Source organism: Neofelis nebulosa, chromosome 1 (assembly GCF_028018385.1).
Source record: "Neofelis nebulosa isolate mNeoNeb1 chromosome 1, mNeoNeb1.pri, whole genome shotgun sequence".
NCBI lineage: Eukaryota > Metazoa > Chordata > Mammalia > Carnivora > Felidae > Neofelis > Neofelis nebulosa.
In genome coordinates this window covers 60,576,175-60,596,414 of record NC_080782.1, presented here as the reverse complement: position 1 = coordinate 60,596,414, position 20,240 = coordinate 60,576,175, and the positions used below count along the sequence as shown (strand labels likewise).

General features: G+C 42.0%; 1 protein-coding gene across 3 annotated transcripts in view; it reads right to left on the bottom strand.

Moving 5' to 3' along the window:
* The window catches only part of DOCK2 (dedicator of cytokinesis 2), a 417,694-nt gene that overhangs the window by 308,712 nt on the left and 88,742 nt on the right, over positions 1-20,240 (bottom strand). For all 3 annotated transcript variants that reach the window (XM_058723143.1, XM_058723150.1, XM_058723158.1), the window contains exon 23: positions 949-1,057. In XM_058723143.1, coding sequence (XP_058579126.1) covers positions 949-1,057 — 109 coding nt within the window. The remainder of the gene's footprint in view (positions 1-948; positions 1,058-20,240) is intronic.

The window sequence follows — 20,240 nt, the reverse complement described above, 5'->3', positions numbered from 1 at the left end:
GGATGATCCCAGTCAGAGTCATAGCAGATATTTATATTAGCAACCAAAAGGATAACTCTGATTAAAAGTAGGAGAAGAAGTCATCTATGTTAACTCACTGGTTCAGACAAATGTGTTTGCTTCTTATTCATATGACATGAGGCAGCCCCTCCTGAGCACTTATGAGTCAATTTTGTGAAAGTTATGAAGTCTCCTTGAAACAGCCTCTTCATTCAGCTTCTCTGCTGCTAAACTCTTTCTCAAACTTAGGGGTAGGTCTCAAGGTTTCTCAAAGATTTACAGAGTTTGGGGGCACCTGGTTGGCTCAGTCGGTTAAGCATCCAACTTCAGCTCAGGTCATGATCTCATGGCTCTTGGGTTCAAGCCCCGTGTTGGGCTCTGTGTTGTCAGCTCAGAGCCTAGAGCCAGCTTCAGATTCTGTCTCTGTCTCTCTCCATCCCTCCCTGTACACTGCCTGTCTCTCTCTCTCTCTCTCTCAAAAATAAAAAAAGACATTAAAAAAAGAAAAAGATTGACAGAGTTTGTAGAACCATCAATTGGAGGACCTCTCTCTCCAAAGTGTCTCCTATTTATTGAGGAGACTCTAACCCACAAAGGGGATCTGAGCTTATGGAGCTGAGAATCAAAAGTAGAGGAATTTCAGAGACTGCCACCTGTCCCCATTACAAATGGATCAAGGTCAACCTATTACCTCCCAGGTAGCAAAAGCTTCAGAATTATTAAAAAAAAAAGAGGCACTGTTACTTTCACAGCAACAAACAATAAATACACTTTCTCCTGCCCTGAGGAGCCCTTTGGTGTCCATGATCCTTGTGCCATGTGGCCAGCCCAGGCCTTCAGTTAACACAGGGCTACACGCTCAAGCAAAAGTAGACATTATCTCAGCATGCTGTTATTACCAGATGACCAAGGGAAAAGAGATTTTTTTTTTTTGTAGTGTAAACCAACCTGCAAAAGGATGGTTGTTTTATACTGACTTTTCATCAGGTTGTTGATGGATTCAAAGAGCCGTCTCATGGATTCTTCAAACTCCATCTGTTCTTTGCCTTCGTAAAGCCTGAAAGAAGACACATCTGGGTCATTTCTCAAGCCTGCAGGCAATACCTGTGAAAGTGTATGCCAGCCACAAACTTCATTTGAAATTAAGAGACAGGGGTGGGAGACAGGGACTTCAGCGTGAGGGTGCTGAGTCAGCAGGCTTTGCATGCATAATTCACTCCTGGGAAAACCTCTGTCCACACCCAGAACAGATACCCTCCCCCTGACTCCCATCTGTTTTTTTTTTTTTTTTTTAATTTTTTTTTAACGTTTATTTATTTTTGAGACAGAGAGAGACAGAGCATGAACGGGGGAGGGGCAGAGAGAGAGGGAGACACAGAATCGGAAACAGGCTCCAGGCTCCGAGCCATCAGCCCAGAGCCTGACGCGGGGCTCGAACTCACGGACCGCGAGATCGTGACCTGAGCCAAAGTCGGGCGCTTAACCGACTGAGCCACCCAGGCGCCCCTCCCATCTGTTTTTTAAACCCTGAAAAACTTCAAGGGAATGAAACTCATCCAAGCTGAGGGGACATTAATAATTTCACCCTCTGCAAGAATCAGAAGGGAGACTGTGGTCCCCACAGTAATCCCCAAATTGTCTGGGAAGCATCAAGGGGAAATATTTTCAAGTATACCGCCCTTCCACTTAGCCACTGTCTGGTTGTCAGATAAATACACATGTGACTGTTCCATGTCAGGGGCCACTGTTTCTCTGGCCCTCTAATTTCAGGATTGTGCGTGTCACTAGTGGAAGCCTCTTGTTCCTCTGATTACAAAGGCCCTACATTGTTATCGTAAAAATGCAAACATAATAGAACTGCATTGCTTATAAAGTGAGATCCTACCTCAAGATTAGGGATTGTTAACATTTGGACAGTTATTCTTGCAGAGATTTTCAAGGCCCACATGAATATACACATGTAACTTTTCATAGAAACCATCCCTTCATATAAAATCAGTCTCCAGGCTCCTGCAGCTTATGGCCCTCTTGGTCTAGCCTGGAGTGTTGTTCAGCCCAAGGCCTCTCCAGACAAAGCTTTATCGCCAACCGTGAAAAATCTGCAGCCTGATCTGTGGCGTCCTGCATGAAATACAGAGGAGAGTGCTCTTGTCTCCAGTTCAGATAAAGAGCATCTCCTGTCACTGCCCTACACAGTCAGACACCAGTCGCTGTGGCTGTGGGAAAGGTGCTTTCCTTAGATAAAGTGCTGACACACTTAATGGGTTTGTTTGCCCCATCAACCACAGGAAGGGTGGTCCATCAAGTGCTGTCTCCGCTAAATTCTCACCCATCCCTTTACCTCTTTTCTTTCTGCTTATCTTCTACTTTTTTTCCTCTGTTTTTAAGCATGTGTCTGCTTCTCTGCTTGTGAGTATTATTTACTTTCTGTCTCTCTGGGTCACTATGTTTATCTCTGCTTTTCTGTCTGACTCTCTCTCGCGCGCTCTCTCTCTCTCTCTCTCTCTCTCGCTGTGTGTGTGTGCGTGTGTGTTAGTCACTCTCTGCCTCTCTTCTTTTTTTTCCTAACAGCTCCCTAAAGCCCTCCTGAAGTAAGAAGTTTAAGGGAAATCCAGTACTGAATGTTCCAATCAATTATAAGGACCTGGAAATTGCTACTGACTTTCTGGGTATCTAGTTCAAGGTCGTAGAGCCAAGGCCATTAGAGGAGCCAGGAGTCCTGAAGCAGCTCTCTCCCTCTCCCTCCTCTTCTTTAAACTACTCACTCCTGAATCTTCTTGTCCTACTAGCACAGAGATGTCTGCCATAGAGTATATGTTTTAGATTCAGTCAGCTCTGGGTTTACAATCTCTACCTTGCCCTGTACTAAAGACCTTTATCAATAACAGCAAACATTACAGTGCACTACTCTGCCCCAGACACTGGCTGCATACATATGAAATCATTTACCCTCCTAACCATACCATGACGTGGGCCCTATCATTATCCCCATTTTACAGATCAATGAAACTCAAGCAATATGCCGAAGGACTCCATGCCTGGGAGTGTTAGAGTCAGAGTTCACACTTGGCCATCCGGCTCTTGGGCCCACTATCTCAATCAGTTTGGACAACAGTTTGCTCTATGCTTGACTGCCCCTCTTCATTCCCTCAAGCCCTGGTTTCTCATCTACAAAACGTAGGCCGTAACAGCACTGTGTCCAAAGACTGTGAGGAGACCAGCTCATGTGTGAAGTGCTAGGATATGCCTTGTGCCAGCGAATGTTAGCTGTTGTCTTGTTGTTAATTTTAGGAGTATTACTATCATTCCTGCTTCAGAGATAAGGACACAGAAAACTCTCAAGAGATTGAAACTTGCCCAAATCCCATCAAAGTACAAACTATGGGACCAGATCTGGTAGAGAGGAAGGCAGGATCCTAATTCAAGTGGTGGTTTTACTTTTTGTCCAAAGCTAAGCTAATGAATGGTCCATCCCCCAAGGCTTTTGCCTGGAAATCTGTTTCTCTTTCCACTAGCCAGAGCTGCCTTAAAATGTCTAATAAACAATCTCACAATCCATATTATGGTCTATAGTGTTTCTGACCTAAATTTAACACTCAGACATGACTCCCCATGGCAGAGTTGTCATTATTTATATACAGATGGACTTTCTCTGTAAGGCATACTTATTAGCCTATTTGCATGGGGCTGGAGACAGTTGGGTTTCCTACCAGGTCATCTTCTTGGGAACCACCTGTGAACCTATAAGAGTGGCCTCCAGCAGCTTTTTCTACTGGTTGACCCTGCCCACCCCCATCTTCTATAACTGAATGGTCTCTCGGTAGTGCTCTCTCTGGAATTTGTTTTGTTTTATTTTTAACACAGAAACATAAAAATGGGCTTTGTAGGGAATCATCCTAATGGCAGTACTCCAGGGGGATGTTCCTGAACTCTTGATGAAGAGACCCCTAAGGCTGTCCTGGTTCCCAAACTCTCTATTGTTTTTTTATTTGTTTGTTTTGTTTTAACTCTTTTTGGATTGTCTGAGCTGCACAAATATCCTTCTAATAAATTCCTTTTTTTTCTTAGACTAGCTCTGGTTGGATTTGTTGCAACCCTGTCTGGTCAGAACTCTGCAGGGTGAGACTGGTTTCTTGCTGCTGCCCTCTGGAATTCTGAAACAAGAGCTGAGGGGAAGGCCAGTGAGCCCCTAGTCCGTGCTTCCCATTGTACAAAAGAAGAAACAGGGGAGCCAAAATGAGCAAGTGACTTGGCTTCACTGCCATCTTTTAAAAGTCATTTGACTGAGGTGGGAAAGAAAAGAGACATTCAGGCTATGAGACCAGGTGAGGACTATGTACCCAACCTTAAACTTTGTAAGAACCTGAATTTAATTTCTACCACCAAGAAAAATCTGATTTGCTCCAGGTCACACTGTGGCAGTGGTATAGCTTGAACCAGAACTCAGCGTTCTTCTCCTTCTGCACCCTGAGAATCTAACCCAGGAGAGCAGATAACACAGATCCCACAAGGCCAAGATCAGGGGCATCTGCCTCAGTGGGAATCCAAGCTGCTCCCTGTTATTCATGTCACAAGTTCAGTACCTAAACACCACACTCTGGTCCAGAGAAGAAAAAATATTGTACACCTACCTAAGTTTCATCAAAGATTAAAAAAAAAATTCTATGGGGAAATGGCTTGCATTTAACAGTGACTACATCATTAAGTAAAATTGTTGCAGTCTTATTTACCAATCGTGTGTGTGTGTGTGTGTGTGTGTGTGTGTGTGTGTGTGTGAATTGTTAAGCCTAGAGTTTTACTTGGTAGAAATAGGAAAAAGAGTTGGAGGAAAATGACTGAAGATGAGAAGAAGTGACCCACACAGCTACTTAGTGCAAAGGGCTTTGCTATCTAGCCAGACTTCTCCATATAATGGCTATGTGGCCTTAGAATCTTCTCCTTCCTTACTGGCAAGATGGGAGATAGAATGCTCACTCAAAGGATTATTTTGAGGTGAGAAAAAATGAGATGATGCCTTTCAAGTGTTTAATATTATAGCTGGCACCTAATAAGTGTTAAGTAAATATCAGCTACTATTCTTACTGTTGTTGTTGGTTCCCAAGCACAGAGGTGATGACACTGGGAAACTCTGATCTGAGCATGCATAAATAAAAGGAATACATCCAGGAAGGAGTGACTAAGGCAAATAAAATACACAAGGGTTTAGATTACACGGAAGAAATAAATTGATGACGGAGGGCCTTCAGCAACGTGGGGCCTCTCCTGAGAAGCTGGAAAAGAAAAAAAAAAAGCCTCATCTATCTGCAAGGCTTTAAGCATGGCCTTGAAGTCAAGGGCACGGCAGATGTAGTTTCAAGGTCCTTTTTTAGCACTTGGTCTCTGTTATAGCTTCAGGAGGGAAACATTTTTTTTTGGCTTCAGAAGGCCCAGAAAGATGCTTCTGAAAGCAGCTGATCATGCCAGGGAAGGAATTACTGAAGGGCCCGAAGGCCCTGACCACAAGGAAACTGGAACAACCTGCAAGGCACTGTTCTGGGGCATGTGAGCCCAACCACGGCAAGCACTGGGCTCCCAGGGCTTGGATAAATATAGCGATGCTCTGCTTGCATGTGATTCATTAAGGAGACACTGTGCACAGCTGAGCACTCGCTAAATGCAAATGGGGCCCCATATGGTGTGTACGATGCTTCGCACCACCTCTTCCAGCAGGTACATAAAGTCTCAGCTAAAATGGAGATCCCAACCTCAGGCCAGCAGCCCGGGGGGGTGGGGGTGGGGGGCAGAATCTAACCAAGGAATCCCCAGGCTTGGAAAGGCAGCAGGAAGATTCACTTTGGAATCCAGGGGCGGAGGGTTTCCTGGCACACCAGCCCCATTTCATTTCCTAAGCCTTAGCCACTTCCATCTCCTCTGAGCCACATTCACAGGCACCCTCCTGATTTCTTCCCTGCCTTTTTAAGGCAAGATAGAAATTTAGGTAAGACTGTGTGGGTTCCAAACTCTGCTCTGACACTTACCAGTTGGGTGACTTTGGCTAAGTTTCTTAACCTCTCTAAGCCTCAATTTTCTCATTAGTAAAGGATATTAGCCCCATAAGGTGGTCCTACAATCAAATAATACATGCAAAGGAATTAGCACAGTTCCTAGCATATAGTAAACACTAAATAAATGCTAGCATTGTTAGCATTTTCTTACAGATCTACCCATTTTTGCTTCCTAAGCATTAACAAAAAAAATCAGCATCTTCATAAAGACTAAGATAATTTACTGAGCACCTACTGCGTGCCAGGCACTGCAGTGGAAATAAACATGAGTTAAGAGCCAGTCCCCATCCACCCCACCCCCCACCCTCCGAGAAATCACAAGGCAGGCCAGCAGGTAAATTATGTATTGCTACATAGTAGAAACATTGGACAATAAAAGTTTAACATTATTATTGAGTGTGTCCTAAGGGTCAGGCACTGTGCTAAATTCTCCACATGGATATGCTCATTTGGTACAGACTATTATTATTTACATTTTACATACGAGAAAAGGCAAAGAAATTAAAGAGGCCTGACCCAGGGGAATGGACGGGCAGAGGAGGGAACAAGGGCTCTGGTAGACACTGACCAGAGTTACGGCCTACCTGGGGGCACCTCTCTGCCCTCAGCAGCCCCCTTCCCTGGCCATCCCCAAGGCCTATCCGCCTCTCCTTCCCTCCTCCCCAGCAGTCCCATCAGTGCCCTGTAGGATTAGACCTGGGCCCAGGTTTCCATGGTCTTCCTCACCTGGTCAAATCTTTGCCTAAATTTGCTCTTGGCAAGACACATACCCGACTCATTTCACAAGTGCCTAGGAGCAAGTCCAGATTAATTAAAAGGTTTTTAAAATGAAAAATCTATTTTAAATGTCTCTGTGATCTTACATGGAAAGAAGCAAAATTACTCAACAATAAGGCTGTGCTACACCATTCTGCTACTGTGCCACACAAGTCAAGATACTTGTATACTCCCAAATATGAGGCCAGTCACTAGAGGAATACTACAGGAGGGAGGCCACTTATTCAGTGAATTTCCTTAGATGAATGGCATGCACTCCACACAATGTGAAATCAGACTCTGATGGCATCTGAGCCCTCGCTGTGGGAATACTTCATTCTTAACCATCACTACTTGTCTGTTTTCTCCATTAGAGTATAAGCTCCACACTGCCAGAGCCAAGGCTATCTCAGTCTAACTAGCAATAGGCCTGGACCATCAAAAATGAGTTACAAACAAAGGCATCAACTAATGAGAAAGTATCAAATGAATGAACTTCAAACACCTTCAATGCAGCTGTACAGAAATGTCTTATGAATCAGTTAGTTGTAGCAGTGCCTGAACTAGATGGTACTGATAGTCATCTTCAGCTATGCAGCCTTATTTCTATTACCTTTACTACTAAGACGACGACTACTATTACGAGCTGCTACTTACTAAGCACTTGCTATGTACCTGGTACTACGCTAACTGCACAAGGTCACCCAACTTGTAAAAGGCAGAGTCAGAATTTAAGCCCGAGTGTGTCTGGCTCCAAATTTCACTCTTAACCACTAGGCAATTCTGCCTCCAGAGAATAGAGCAAAGTAAGAGCCAATTGCCAGGAACTGGAACAAGTCAGAGTGAGTACAAAAGCATCATTTGCCCAGGGAGTGATGTTACAGGACTGTCCAGGGAAGCTAAGTGGCTGGCTCTCACCTTTTTCTGTTCAAGCTCTAAATCCAAGGTGACTTAGCTGGTTTTCCTATCCTCAAGCCAATAATTCGCTCTATTAGAGTAGGTGTAAATTAGTGACTTTACAAAAAGAACCATTAAGCCATTCGGGGTTTCAGAAGAGTGATTAGTTGGAAAAATCACAACATTCTACGACCAAACCTCCCTGCCTCTCTGTCTCACTCTCTCCTCTCTCTCTCTCCTTCTCTCTCTCTCTCCCCTCACTCTCATTCTCTCCACCCACCTCTCCCTCTCCTCTCTCTCTTTCACACACACACACACACACACACACACACACACACACACACACACACACCCTACTCCAACCTGGGATGCAGAATAATTGTAGTGAAGCCAGTGGCTGAGTCTGTCTGAAAATCATCCTTGCATTTATTGATCCTACTTACAGAAAGAAACACTTGAGTGCACTCAGCAGGCACATTTAAGTCAAAGCAAGGAGGCTGGAAAAGGATTCATGAATGAGAAGGCTCCCCTCCTGATTCACCCCTGCTCTGTGTGGTCCTTGTCACCACCCCAACCCCTTCCCCTATCACCAAGGTCTACAGACCCAAAATGAATCCAAAATTGCAGATTAAGACAAGGAATTTTGGTCCAATGAGTCTAGAGTGAGGTGTCCAGCCCAACAGTGGCCAGAGAAATTCTCTTTTGAAGGGTAACAACTTTGAAACATAAGGCATTATTCCCTTAAAAGAGAAAGAGTAGAGCCACATCTGAAAGAAAATATGCAAGGAAGGGCTAGTGTAACTACAATGTTGCCTATGTGGATTGCCAAGTAGCCTGGCCGCCAGAGAGAACTCCATGCAGACTTCATTTAATGCATGAAACAGTGGACAGACAGGGCTCAGACAAGTTCGTGGTGCCAATGCTTTTGTCAATGACAAAACTATTTCTCCTTGAGCTGTTATTTTTTCCGAAGTCTGACATTTGAGGAGGGATCACCCCTTAGGGCAAACTGTAAAGAAGTTTCAGTAAACAGTCTTCCTCTTATAAATCACCCCAGGGAAGAATGATTTGCAGATGAGAGAACAAAAGACAAACTCAACATGTGGAGAATCCTGTTTTGAAAAATGTCTAGGATGAACACACAAAAATTAATGCAATCACTGAAGAAAAACTGCCTCAGGTGGAAGCGTAAACAGCCTAAATAAAAAAATAAAAGTTAACAATACAGAAGGAATGAAAGAAAACAATCCATCCAAAATATTCACTTTAGTTTAAAATATGGCAACCCTGTGCAATAAATTAATAGTAAGTAGGTAATAAGATGCAGGCAAAAGCCTTGAAAAGGACTCTAAGTTATGAATAGAGTATGATGGGTGCCCCAGCCATCCTTCATTCTACTGAGAGGAGCTGCAGCCTTTATGTAATTTGGCAAGAAGAACTAAGTTGCATAATTCTGCACTTAAGTAAATTTCTCTATTAGCATGAAAAATAATCTTCAGGGTTTTTCCCCTCAATATAATTAGAAATTGAGTGTTCCCAAAACAATGCTCCTAAACAGAAATAGAAATACACACACACACACACACACACACACACACGCACACACTCTCCCTCCCACTGCACCCCCCCTTCCATGTTTCCAAGACATATAGAGAAAAATATAGATTGCATCATTTAATTGAAAGAGAAACTAATAATCTGCAGAGGCCTTCCAGCATTTTCTCTTTAGGCCAAGTTGGTCTAAAAGTTTGGGCACCAAAAAGAAATTAGGTTTTGGCTGCCTCTCTGACCATTTCTTCCTTCAGTTTTTTAATGACCTAGGAAGTGTCCATAATATCTTAAGTGATAACAGAAAAAATTAAGTTGCAGAATGATTATACACGTACACACCCTTAGTAAAAATCTGGAAATCTACACATAAGTTGATAATATTGTTATCTCTTGGAAAAAAGATTGTGTATGTCAACAGTCTCCTTACACACTTTTATGTTAAATAATTTTTAAATAAGTAAATATTATATTTAATTTTCAAAAGAGATATCTACTCTCCCTTTGAGTGAATGTTTCTTGCCTTCCAGCTCCTTTCTACAACAATCTTTTCCCCCCAAGTCTTTCTTGAATTTTCTCATTCTTACCATGGGAAGTAGGGCTGGAGCCCAGGGATTTAATTCAAGGTCATACAACTGGAGGCAGTTTTCCATCTACAATTACAGAATCAAAGTACTGATTTTTCACCTACTTCCTAGTTCCCGGCATGGACTGCAACTAGAGAGACAATTGCCCAAGTAATGTCAAGTTATTGTTACTCTAAACTGTGGTCATTCCAGGAGCATCTGAACGTTGTCCTTTCAGTCTTATGGCTTCCTGAGAAGGATAATGAACTCTAGGTTTCTGCTCAGTTCTACTGAGAGCCTTGACATTTGGTATGTGGAGTTAAATAGAATTTTTAACAATTTTCCTTACTAATGGTGCTGGGTTTTAAAATGCATATGCACTAAATCTCTTTGTTTTGAAATCTGGGAACACCTGAGGAAGTGTTGAGTTCAAATGTGTTAAGGTTTACATTACTGAGGACCTCATTTGAGTAGTATTATGGCTGAGAGTGTGGCCAGACACCAGCAGCGAGCAGTGTGACAGAAAGCAGTGTCTGGGTCTGAGAACGAGTTCTAAACCAGACTCCAGCATTGGTGTGTGTTGTGACCATTAGCAGGTTACTTTGCTCTGGGCGCTGGTTCCATCATCAACAAGTGGACTACGTTACCACTGAGGGAAGCCTCCAGCATCTTTCACTAGCTTCTACGGTCAGAGAGTCAGATAGGGCATGCCGATTATCTAAGACCAAGCCTACTCACTCTGCAGAGTTCACCAGCATGGCAAATGGCCCCAAGGACACCCAAGTCAGAGCCTGGGGTAGGTAGTGATGGGTCTTTGTGGATCTCTTCACCTGCCAGCTGTCATTTAGTCATCAAGTCCCATTAATTCCACCTCCCAAAGCCATTTTTTTCCCAGCTCTACTGAGATGTAATTGACATGTAACATTGGGTAAGTTTAAGGTGTAAACCATAATGATTTGATATATATATTTATTGAGAAATGATTGCCACAATTATAGGTGACACATCTATCACCTCATATAATTACAATTTTGTGTGTGTGTGTGTGTGTGTGTGTGGTAAGAACATTCTAGATCTACTTTCTTAACAACTTTCAGATATATAACATGGTATTGTTAATTGCAGTCACCAAAGCCATTTGCTACCCTCCATTGTCCTTATCACCAGCTTCACTGGGGTCCCCATCACTTTTCACCTGTAGCGGTTTCTGAACCCACCTACCTTCCTTCAGTTGTACCCCCCGTTTCAATCCATTTCTACAAAATGGCCAGAGGGAGCATTTTAAAAACAAAAGTGATCATACCATTGTCTGTCCAAAATCCTATACTAGCTCCCTGTTTTCCTCAGGATAATGTCCAGATGCCATGGCCTGACCTTCAAGGACTTTGAGATCTACCCCTTCCTATCTCTCAAGGTGACCTCCTACTACACTATCCATCTGTCACTGAATTCCAGCCACCTTGGCCTTTCCACAGCTCAATTGAGTCAAGCTCCCTACTATGTTGGGTACCTCCTTCCAGCTTTATTTTCACCAATTACACTCTCATCCTCTTCACCTGCCACCTCCTACTCATCATTCAGGTCACAGCTTAGATGGCACTCCCTCCAGGATATCACCTTGACCTCATGAGAGATCTGACCTTCTTATCCCATGCTTTTAGGGCACCTCACTTCCCCTTAACTTCACAGGCACCCACAAGACTATCTGCTTAATGACTCCTTTCCCAGCTAGACTATAAAATCCCATGAAGACCAGGCTTGAGTCCATCCAATTCATTGTCATATTTCTAGTGCCAAGCACAGTGGCCTATTGGCTACTTGATAAATATATCTCGGATAAACACTTGATCGCCAATGCATACAAAACTTCTACCACTAGACAAATATTTCAACTAGATAGAAACATTCATTATCAACTCAAAGGCTTAAAAAGAGGAACAATGTTGGGGCCCAGCGTGCATGAAACAGGTGTGTAATGTGTCAGTGCTGAATATAAGTAAGAACAGATGCTAAGTGAAAGGTCTTTCACAAGCTGTGGACCCTAAGGGAAAATTCGGGAACAATGTCGAGAGACACCGTGTCACAAAAAGCCATTTACCGTCTCTAGATTTTCAGATGCTGAGATGACCTGTGACTTAGTTAGAACAGCCACTGTGGTATGTATTTGGGTGTCAATCTTTATTTCTGGTATAAATGCCTTGATAGCACAGTGATTGGAAAATAGTAGGAGCTCAACAAATACACATGTCTTTTTGAGATCATATGTGAAAGACAAAATACATGGGCAATGTATCTGAAGAGATTTGACTTAGTTTGGGAATCTTAGGTGACCGGGAGGAGACAGTAAGAGAAAACTGGAGGGGAAGAAGAGGGAAGGGCATTCCACTCCCAGGAAAGCAAGCATACAGGTCCTGTAGCAGAAGGGAGTCACGTGGGTGAGAGTGACTGAATGAAGACCCCTGAATCTGGGGTGGAGGAAATCTGGGTTAAGTCTAGTGAAAGGAGACAGGTGGGTAGCAGGAGTAAGACCTATAGACCCTCACAGGCCACGTGAAGTTTTGTCTTCATCCTCAAAGCAATGAGAAGAAATTAGAAGACTTCAAGAAGAGGAACACCCAGATCAGATTTGAACTGGGGAAGATCATTCTAACTGCAGTAAGTTTAAAGGTTTCCATTTCTGAGTAGTGTGGTGGATAAAAATGTCCTGGAAAATGACTACCAAAGCCAAATTGTCTTTTCTTTTGTTTTTTTTTAAATCTTTTCTTTTTTAAAAATGTTTATTTATTTTTGAGAGAGAGAGAGAGAGAGTGAGAGCACATGCAAGGGAGGGGCAGAGAAAGAGGGGAACAGAGAATCCAAAGAGGACTCTGTTCTGACAGCAGACAGCCCGATGCACAGCTTGAACTCAGGAACCATGAGATCATGACCTGAGCCAAAGCCAGATGCCTAGCCGCCTGAGCCACTCAGGGACCCTTAAAGGTGGATTTTCAAAATGAATGGGAAAACGTCAGGAAAGTAAAGAAACCATAGAGGAGAAACACAAAGCAAAAGGGGAAATCTGGATACCTAGAGAGCAATAAAGCCAGCTTCTGCCCCCAAGGCATTTGTTCAACCTTTGTGTCCTTAAATTTCTATTTAGGTGGCCGCTTGGGGAATAGAAAGAATGAGATCAATTTGAGGGGCTGCTTGTTGGAGACCCTTGCATAAAGCTGGTATCCCAAACTGTTATGCCTTCTTACAAAAAAAAAAACCAAACAAACAAAACAAAAAAAAAACAAAAAAATCTATTGCATGAAAGGGAACAATAGAAAACTACCTGCTCCTTGGTACTGGATGGAAAAGGACAACACATTTCCATTGAGTTTCTTAAGCATGAGTCAGTCCTCACCTGGATTTTGTTTTGTGCGTGTTTTTGTTTTTGTTTTCCCATACTCATGTTCCTTGCTTGGTTCCACAAACAGAAATTTTAACTTGAAAAGGTTTCTGCTTGTTAGCATCCCTGTTTTCTTTAGAGCAAAATAAAAACTTCATTTCAAGACCAAAAATATATAACAATTTATAAAGTTCTAAAGAAATTTAGCTTTAAAAGGGGCGCCTGGGTGGCTCAGTCTGTTAAGCGTCTGACTTTAGCTCAGGTCATGATCTCACAGTTTGTGAGTTCGAGCCCCGTGTCGGGCTCTGTGCTGACAGCTCAGAGCCTGGAACCTGCTTTGAATTTTTTGTCTCCTTCTTTCTCTGCCCCTCCCCCACTTGTGCTCTCTCAAAACTAAATAAATGTAAAAAAAAATTTTTTAAAGACATTTAGCTTTCAAAAATAATGATAACAACAAAATGTCCAGGAATCATGGTCACCCAAAACAGAAACAGTGGAATCAGACCCACAAAGACTCACTCAATTATACAGCAGAGAATCTAAAATCTTATATTTAATATGCTTCACAATAGAAAAAGGATGCTTTAAAATATGACCAAGAAATAAAAACTATAAAAGTGAAAAATTATATTTGAATAAGAACTAAATGGAATCTTCGAAAATACTTCAATAATTAAAATTCAAAACTCAGTCAGTGAGTTAAATTGAGTAATAGACATAGCTAAAGAGAGAAATCAGTTAGCTAAAAAACAGGTTCAAAGAAATTACCCAGAATGAACGCCCAAAAACAAAAAATATAGAAAATATGAGATATGGAAACATGGAGAAAAAGAGGTCTAACATACTTCAGTTGACATTTCAGAAAGGTAATAGAATATATGGGGGAAACACAAATATCAAAAGAGAATAATGAGTGAGAGTTTTTTATAATTGGTATTAAAAATCAAACTTCAGATTCAGGAAAATGAACTTCTAGATGTATAAAATAAGCCCACTCTTAAGTAAATCATAGCAAAAGTGCAGACTATACAAGACAGGGAAGTGATCTTAAAAGCCACCACAGAAAAGAGACCAGAATGCCTATAAAGGAGCAACAGTAAGACTGACAGTTAACCTTAGCAGCTGATCACACTAAAAAAAAAAAAAAAGCTAGAAGCTTATACCCAAGAAAATTTCCTTCCAACTTTCAGAATAAAATAAGAGTAATTAAAATTGAGAGAATTTACAAATAAAATTTGCTAAGGTTAATTATAGAAGATTTACTTCAAGAAGAAGGAAAACAAAATACGAAGGTCAAAGATGACAGAAGTTATAGCCTTTTTTAAATTGTGCTAAAAAACATATAAAATGTACCATTTTAACCATTTTTAGTGTACAGTACAGAAGTGTTGATGAAATTTTATTGGAAAAAACATATAAATAGATACTGTTTAAAATTATAATAATGTGTAATTTATGGAGTATCCAAAAGCCAAACTAAAATACTGCACAATCCTAGTGTAATATTTAAGAGGGAAGTGACAGTATCTTCTAAAATTCTTCTATTATTCAGGGGGACTGTAAAGATATTAACTTGAGATTTTATTACGTTAAATATGTATGATAGAATACCTAAGTAGCCAAAGTAGCCACTAATAAAATTGAATATAAAATGTAACTTTCACGGGCATCTGGGTGGCTCTGCTGGCTGAGCATCTGACTATTGATTTCAGCTCAGGTCATGATCCCAGGATCGTGGGATCAAGCCCCACGTCAAGCTCCATGCTGAGCATGGAGACTACTTAAGATCTTCCCTCTCTCTCTATCTATCTCTCTCTCTCTCTCTCTCTCTCTCTCTCTCCCCCCACTCCTGCCCCTCCCCTGCTCACACACATGCTCACTGTCTCTCTAAAAAAATAAAAATGTAAAAAAGTTACATTTAAAAAAATGTAACTTTCATATTAGTAAAGGGGAAAAAGCAAGTGAGAAAATTGAAAAACAATTTAAAAGGAGGAAAGAAAAAAGAAAAAAAACGATAGAAAAATCAGAATGGTGGGGAGGATTCCCAGCTAAGATGGTAGAAATAAATTCAAAACATTAGTGATTGCAAATAAAATCTAATACTGCATTATGGTGAATATTGTAATCAAACTACTAATACAGAGGGACTTCCTAAAACCAATAACAAGGCATCTAATATTTTTAAACCAATACATAATATATGTCACTATTGTTATTTAACACTGACCCAGAATCCTAGCCAATGCAGTCAGATAAGGAGAAAAAGAACTAGGATTAGAAGGGGAGAAACAAAACTTTCCATATTGACAGAATATTTTAACTACTTAGGAAATTTGAAAGACTCCATAGCAAATAGATTATATGGAAGCAGCCAGACCATTATAGTAACACAGTAATGCAGGTGTGAGATGATGAGAACTTTGTTTAGGAAGTTGGCAGTGAAAATGGAAAGATGTGTATGAATCTGAAAGACATTTAGGAAGGAAAGGTAGAAACTCAAACGCAGACTATGCGGGAAGAAACAAAAAATAAGTTGTCAGGAAAATCTTAATCTTTTTTTGACTTGTGCAGCATGCTGGATCATCGATCAGTGTGACGAGGGACATCATGACTTTGGTTCTGGATATGCTAACTTTGACTTGCCTTTGAGGAGGCAAGCAGGTAAATGGACACACAGATGTGGAACTCAGCGAAAGGTCAGGCTGCATTTCCGCATAGCAGAAATCTGCAGGGCAGGGGGAGCTAAAGCACTGGATTTAAATTCATTCACCTAGGAAGAGGGAGCTGAGTAAAAAGAAGGAACAGGCCAATCTTTACGACTTCCAAAGAGTCTGAGAAGTATGAGGAATATGAAAAGAGTTCTGTGTTATAGATGCAAAGATTTAAAAAAGTGTTTTGGAAGAGAGAGGTCAGCAGTAATAAAATGCCCGGGCTCATGCTATTTGGGATATCCTTAATTGTTGACATAATAGCATTATCATCTGTGGCTTATTCACAAAATATATTTGATTACGGTCAAGCTCTTCATTGTTATCGCCCCTATGGTACTCAAGACCAGTGACTCTTCTCCTAGAATACCCATCTGATAGAAACTCAGGACGTGATGATTAATGATATGACTTAGCCCAGCAAATTGTGATTTGGAAGAACATCCTTCTGAGAAGAAGTTCACCTGTGCATGAGTATGAGTCTCTACAGAGCACACTCTGATGATCAAACTGAATGACTTTGACATTAGCCACTACTTTGGGTAATATGGGTCTTTACATTATCTCTAATACATTAACAGAGAATTGAGAAGTGACTATAATCATATATTTAAAAAAAAACACTGTCCAAAATTTCAAACCAAAAATTCATGGTGGCTGAAACGTATATGGCTTCAAAAAATTGTAAATGTTGTGATCATAAGACAATGATGCTTAGCAAAGTTGAGAGAGTGCAGGAGAAACCAAAGGGACTCTGCAGTGATTTGAGGAGCACAGACTATGTCTGTTCCTAATCTAATTAGAGAGTGGGCAGTTCCTATCACGTGTGTCTTACAGGAGGCAACAAAAGAGGTTAGTGGGAATATGAAACACACATTTTAAATTTTAAATACAGAATTACTATAATCCAAAACACAAGCGCCTTGCAGGACAATGTACACTCTTTTTGAACTCAGAGCCCTTCACTTCTGTCAGGGCCTGTGTAATTAACACAGGAATTAATGAATCTATCACTTCCCACTGAGCTGCTCAGTGTAGGTACCACTAATCGGTCACAGCTCCCTGTGCAGCTACTACCTCTAAATGCAGCCTCAGTGTCCTCCTCAACACAAGTCCAGGCAGCCACCACCAATCCATCCTTGTGACATGTGACACCAGCCCTCCTCACCATGTAAGTGTCAGCACACTACCTGGCATGCCAGAATTTTCAGTGAAATGCTTGCAGAATGTCTGGGCTAAACACTGGCAATAAACCCTGCATATGGCAAGCTCTCCTGCTCTCTCCCAGTCCACCTTCCTCCTATTTTCCCCTTTGCTCACTAGCCACACTAGTCTTCTTTAACTTTCTCGGAAACTTCAAGCTCTTTCTTATTCAAGAATACATGCTCAGACTTTCCCTCCATAAAGGACTCTTCCTTTTATCCCTTGCATGGCTGGTTCATTAGCCTCCTTCACAGGTCAGTTGGAATTTCACTTCTTCAACACTGTGAGGTAATCCCAACATGAGACAAAGAAACTAAGGCACAAAGGCTGTCATTTGCCCAAGGTCACGTAGATAATTAGTTACTGGGATTCTTCACCATTACATTATACCACATGTCTTAACTACTCGCTTATTTCCCTCATTGGTGTTTAATATGGTTTGCAATTAGTTGGTGTATTTCCTTGCTTTTTATTTTATCTTCCTCAGTACTAGATGAGGGCAGAATGAGGGGTGAACTACATCTGTCTTGTTCACTGCAGTGTCCTAGCATAAAACTTGGCCAAATAGTAAGACTTAAAAATATTTATTGAATTAATCAATGAACTGGACTGAACTGAATGAGCTGCATTAGCAGAGTAGATTTGAGTGACAGAGAGGCTAGTTTGGAGACTTGAAGGACGGGCGACCATCCAGGCCTCATAACAAAGTCCTTTTTAATTTTCCATCCACCCCAAAGACACAATTAGCAGCAAGCCCAACAACTGAGAAATATATTATTTCCTATTAAGGAAACAAATTCCTCTTTGAGGTGACACTGCCTCGGGTGCATTTGAAGTAGATCACCAATGGGGCGCCTGGGTGGCGCAGTCGGTTAAGCGTCCGATTTCAGCCAGGTCACGATCTCGCGGTCCGTGAGTTTGAGCCCCGCGTCAGGCTCTGGGCTGATGGCTCGGAGCCTGGAGCCTGTTTCCGATTCTGTGTCTCCCTCTCTCTCTGCCCCTCCCCTGTTCATGCTCTGTCTCTCTCTGTCCCAAAAATAAATAAAAAACGTTGAAGTAGATCACCAAGTGTGCCCAGCCACCCTGATTCGGTTCACCATCCCTGACAATGATGTCAGCTTGAATCTCACCCCTCTGGCAAACCAGACCTTTTATTATCTTGCATGTTCACATTTAGTTACAGGGGATTTGCAAACACATTTCCTAAATCTACATATTTATTCAGTAAATTGATTCTCTGAGGAACTGTCAGCCGCAGCATTTGACAGGAACAGCCATTTTTTGCACGAAGGCAAGGATTCTGCCAGCAAGCTAGGCTTCTAGATGTCTAAGGAGTTAACAAGAAAAGGAAATACTGCTTCAACCTGGACGAATGAGTATCTTGTGTCATCCATGGCTTTTCCCTTAACTATCTACAGCACAGATAGTCTTGTTCTGCAAAATTAAGCCATTTAAAGGGACAATGAAAGCAGACAGGCCCAGTGTTTTACACTTTGCTGTGAGCCAAGTAAGAGATCGGCACCCAATAGAAGCAGTTTACTCAGCCTCTGAAGGATCGGCAGGGAGAAGCCAGTCCAGCATTACACCCGGGGGAAAGGACAATCCATAGTGTAGGTAATTCACATGAAGATGATGGGAAATCGACAACACCTCAAAGCCCTGATCCCTCTGCCTCTTTAGGGCCTCCAACTGGATATTAGGAAAGATGCGACGCTCTGGGGAAGGGCTGGCTAATTCACCGAAGACCTCCTCACTGAAAAATATCTTGCCTCTGATCAGTTTTCGGTCCCCATGACTTTGCTATAGCATGTGAATATTGCTGATACTGCCTCCTTGAAATGCTCTCTTTCCTGACTCCTGGAATGCCAGTCTTCCTGTTTCCCTTCCTATGTCCCTGATCGGCCTTCCCTGGAAGGACTGGCCCCTCCTCCATCCCTTCAACCTGCTAATCTCCTGGGTTTCATCCTGAATTTTATAGCATTGCTCACCTTGTGCTATAGCTTCAAATACCTCTTTGGATCAATTTCTACCACAACTATATTTCTATTCTTTACTCTCCTGAACTCCAGATTTGTATCTAACTGCCTGCTGTACATTTCTATCGGGCTATGCCAATAAACACCTCAAAATTTATCAAAATACACCATTTTCCACCAGAACTTCTCCTACCCTGTATTCATCATGCTGATGAGCAATGTCTAATCAAATAGGCCATAAAGTTCAACCACAGATAAGCTGATCTGGCCCTTTCCTCCAACTCCACTCCCACACACATTCAGTAAGTGTTGGCAGTTCTGTCATTCACACACCCGTATCTTCTTCCTCCCCTTCTCCAGCCCCACTGTGACTGCCTTAGTTCAAGTCTTCTTGCCTGGATCCCTGCAACCCCTTCATGATTAACCTCCTGACATCCCTCCTCTACACCACCTTCCACACACTCACCTTTCTTCCTCAGTGATCTTTCTAAAAGGTGAATCTAAATCATGTAAGTCCCCTGCTTTAGAGCTTCAATGGCTCCCACTGCCAAAAGCAGGGGTTTCCAAACTGCACAATGAGAAACCAATTAAAGCGTGATTCTCAACAGATGCTTATTTATTTATGAATTATAACCAAGTGTTATTCTAAGTCAACTGTTCATAAAGTTTAATTTCTCCCTCTTGGAACAAAATAAAGAAATGTTCATCTTTCTACCTGATCCCAGCAGATGAGTCTGTGCACCCACTGGGGTGCTCACTCTGTGCTCTGAAGATGGAGGGCAGCATTAATGATGATTGTCCCTGGGGGATGACATTAGATGACTCCATCTGGCATTCAAGGTGTCCCCAGTCGAGCTACCTGTCCAGATGCAGCATCCCCACTCTTCCACCAGCACAGCTTTGCCACCAGCCACTCTTCTCCACAAACGTGCTGTCCATGGCCACAGCACAGCACAAAGAACCTAGGATTCCATGTCATATCCTTCCCTGCCAACGTCGAGCTGTGTGACCTAGAGTCCCTTTCTATATCTTTCCAGGCCTCAAGCTCCTCTTCTGTGAAATAAACATCATAATATCTCTACTTTGCAGGGTTGCTGTGAATAGTAAGTGAGGCAGAGTAAAAAGTGACACAGGGCCAAGCACAGAGGAGAAGCTTCATAAGTGTTATC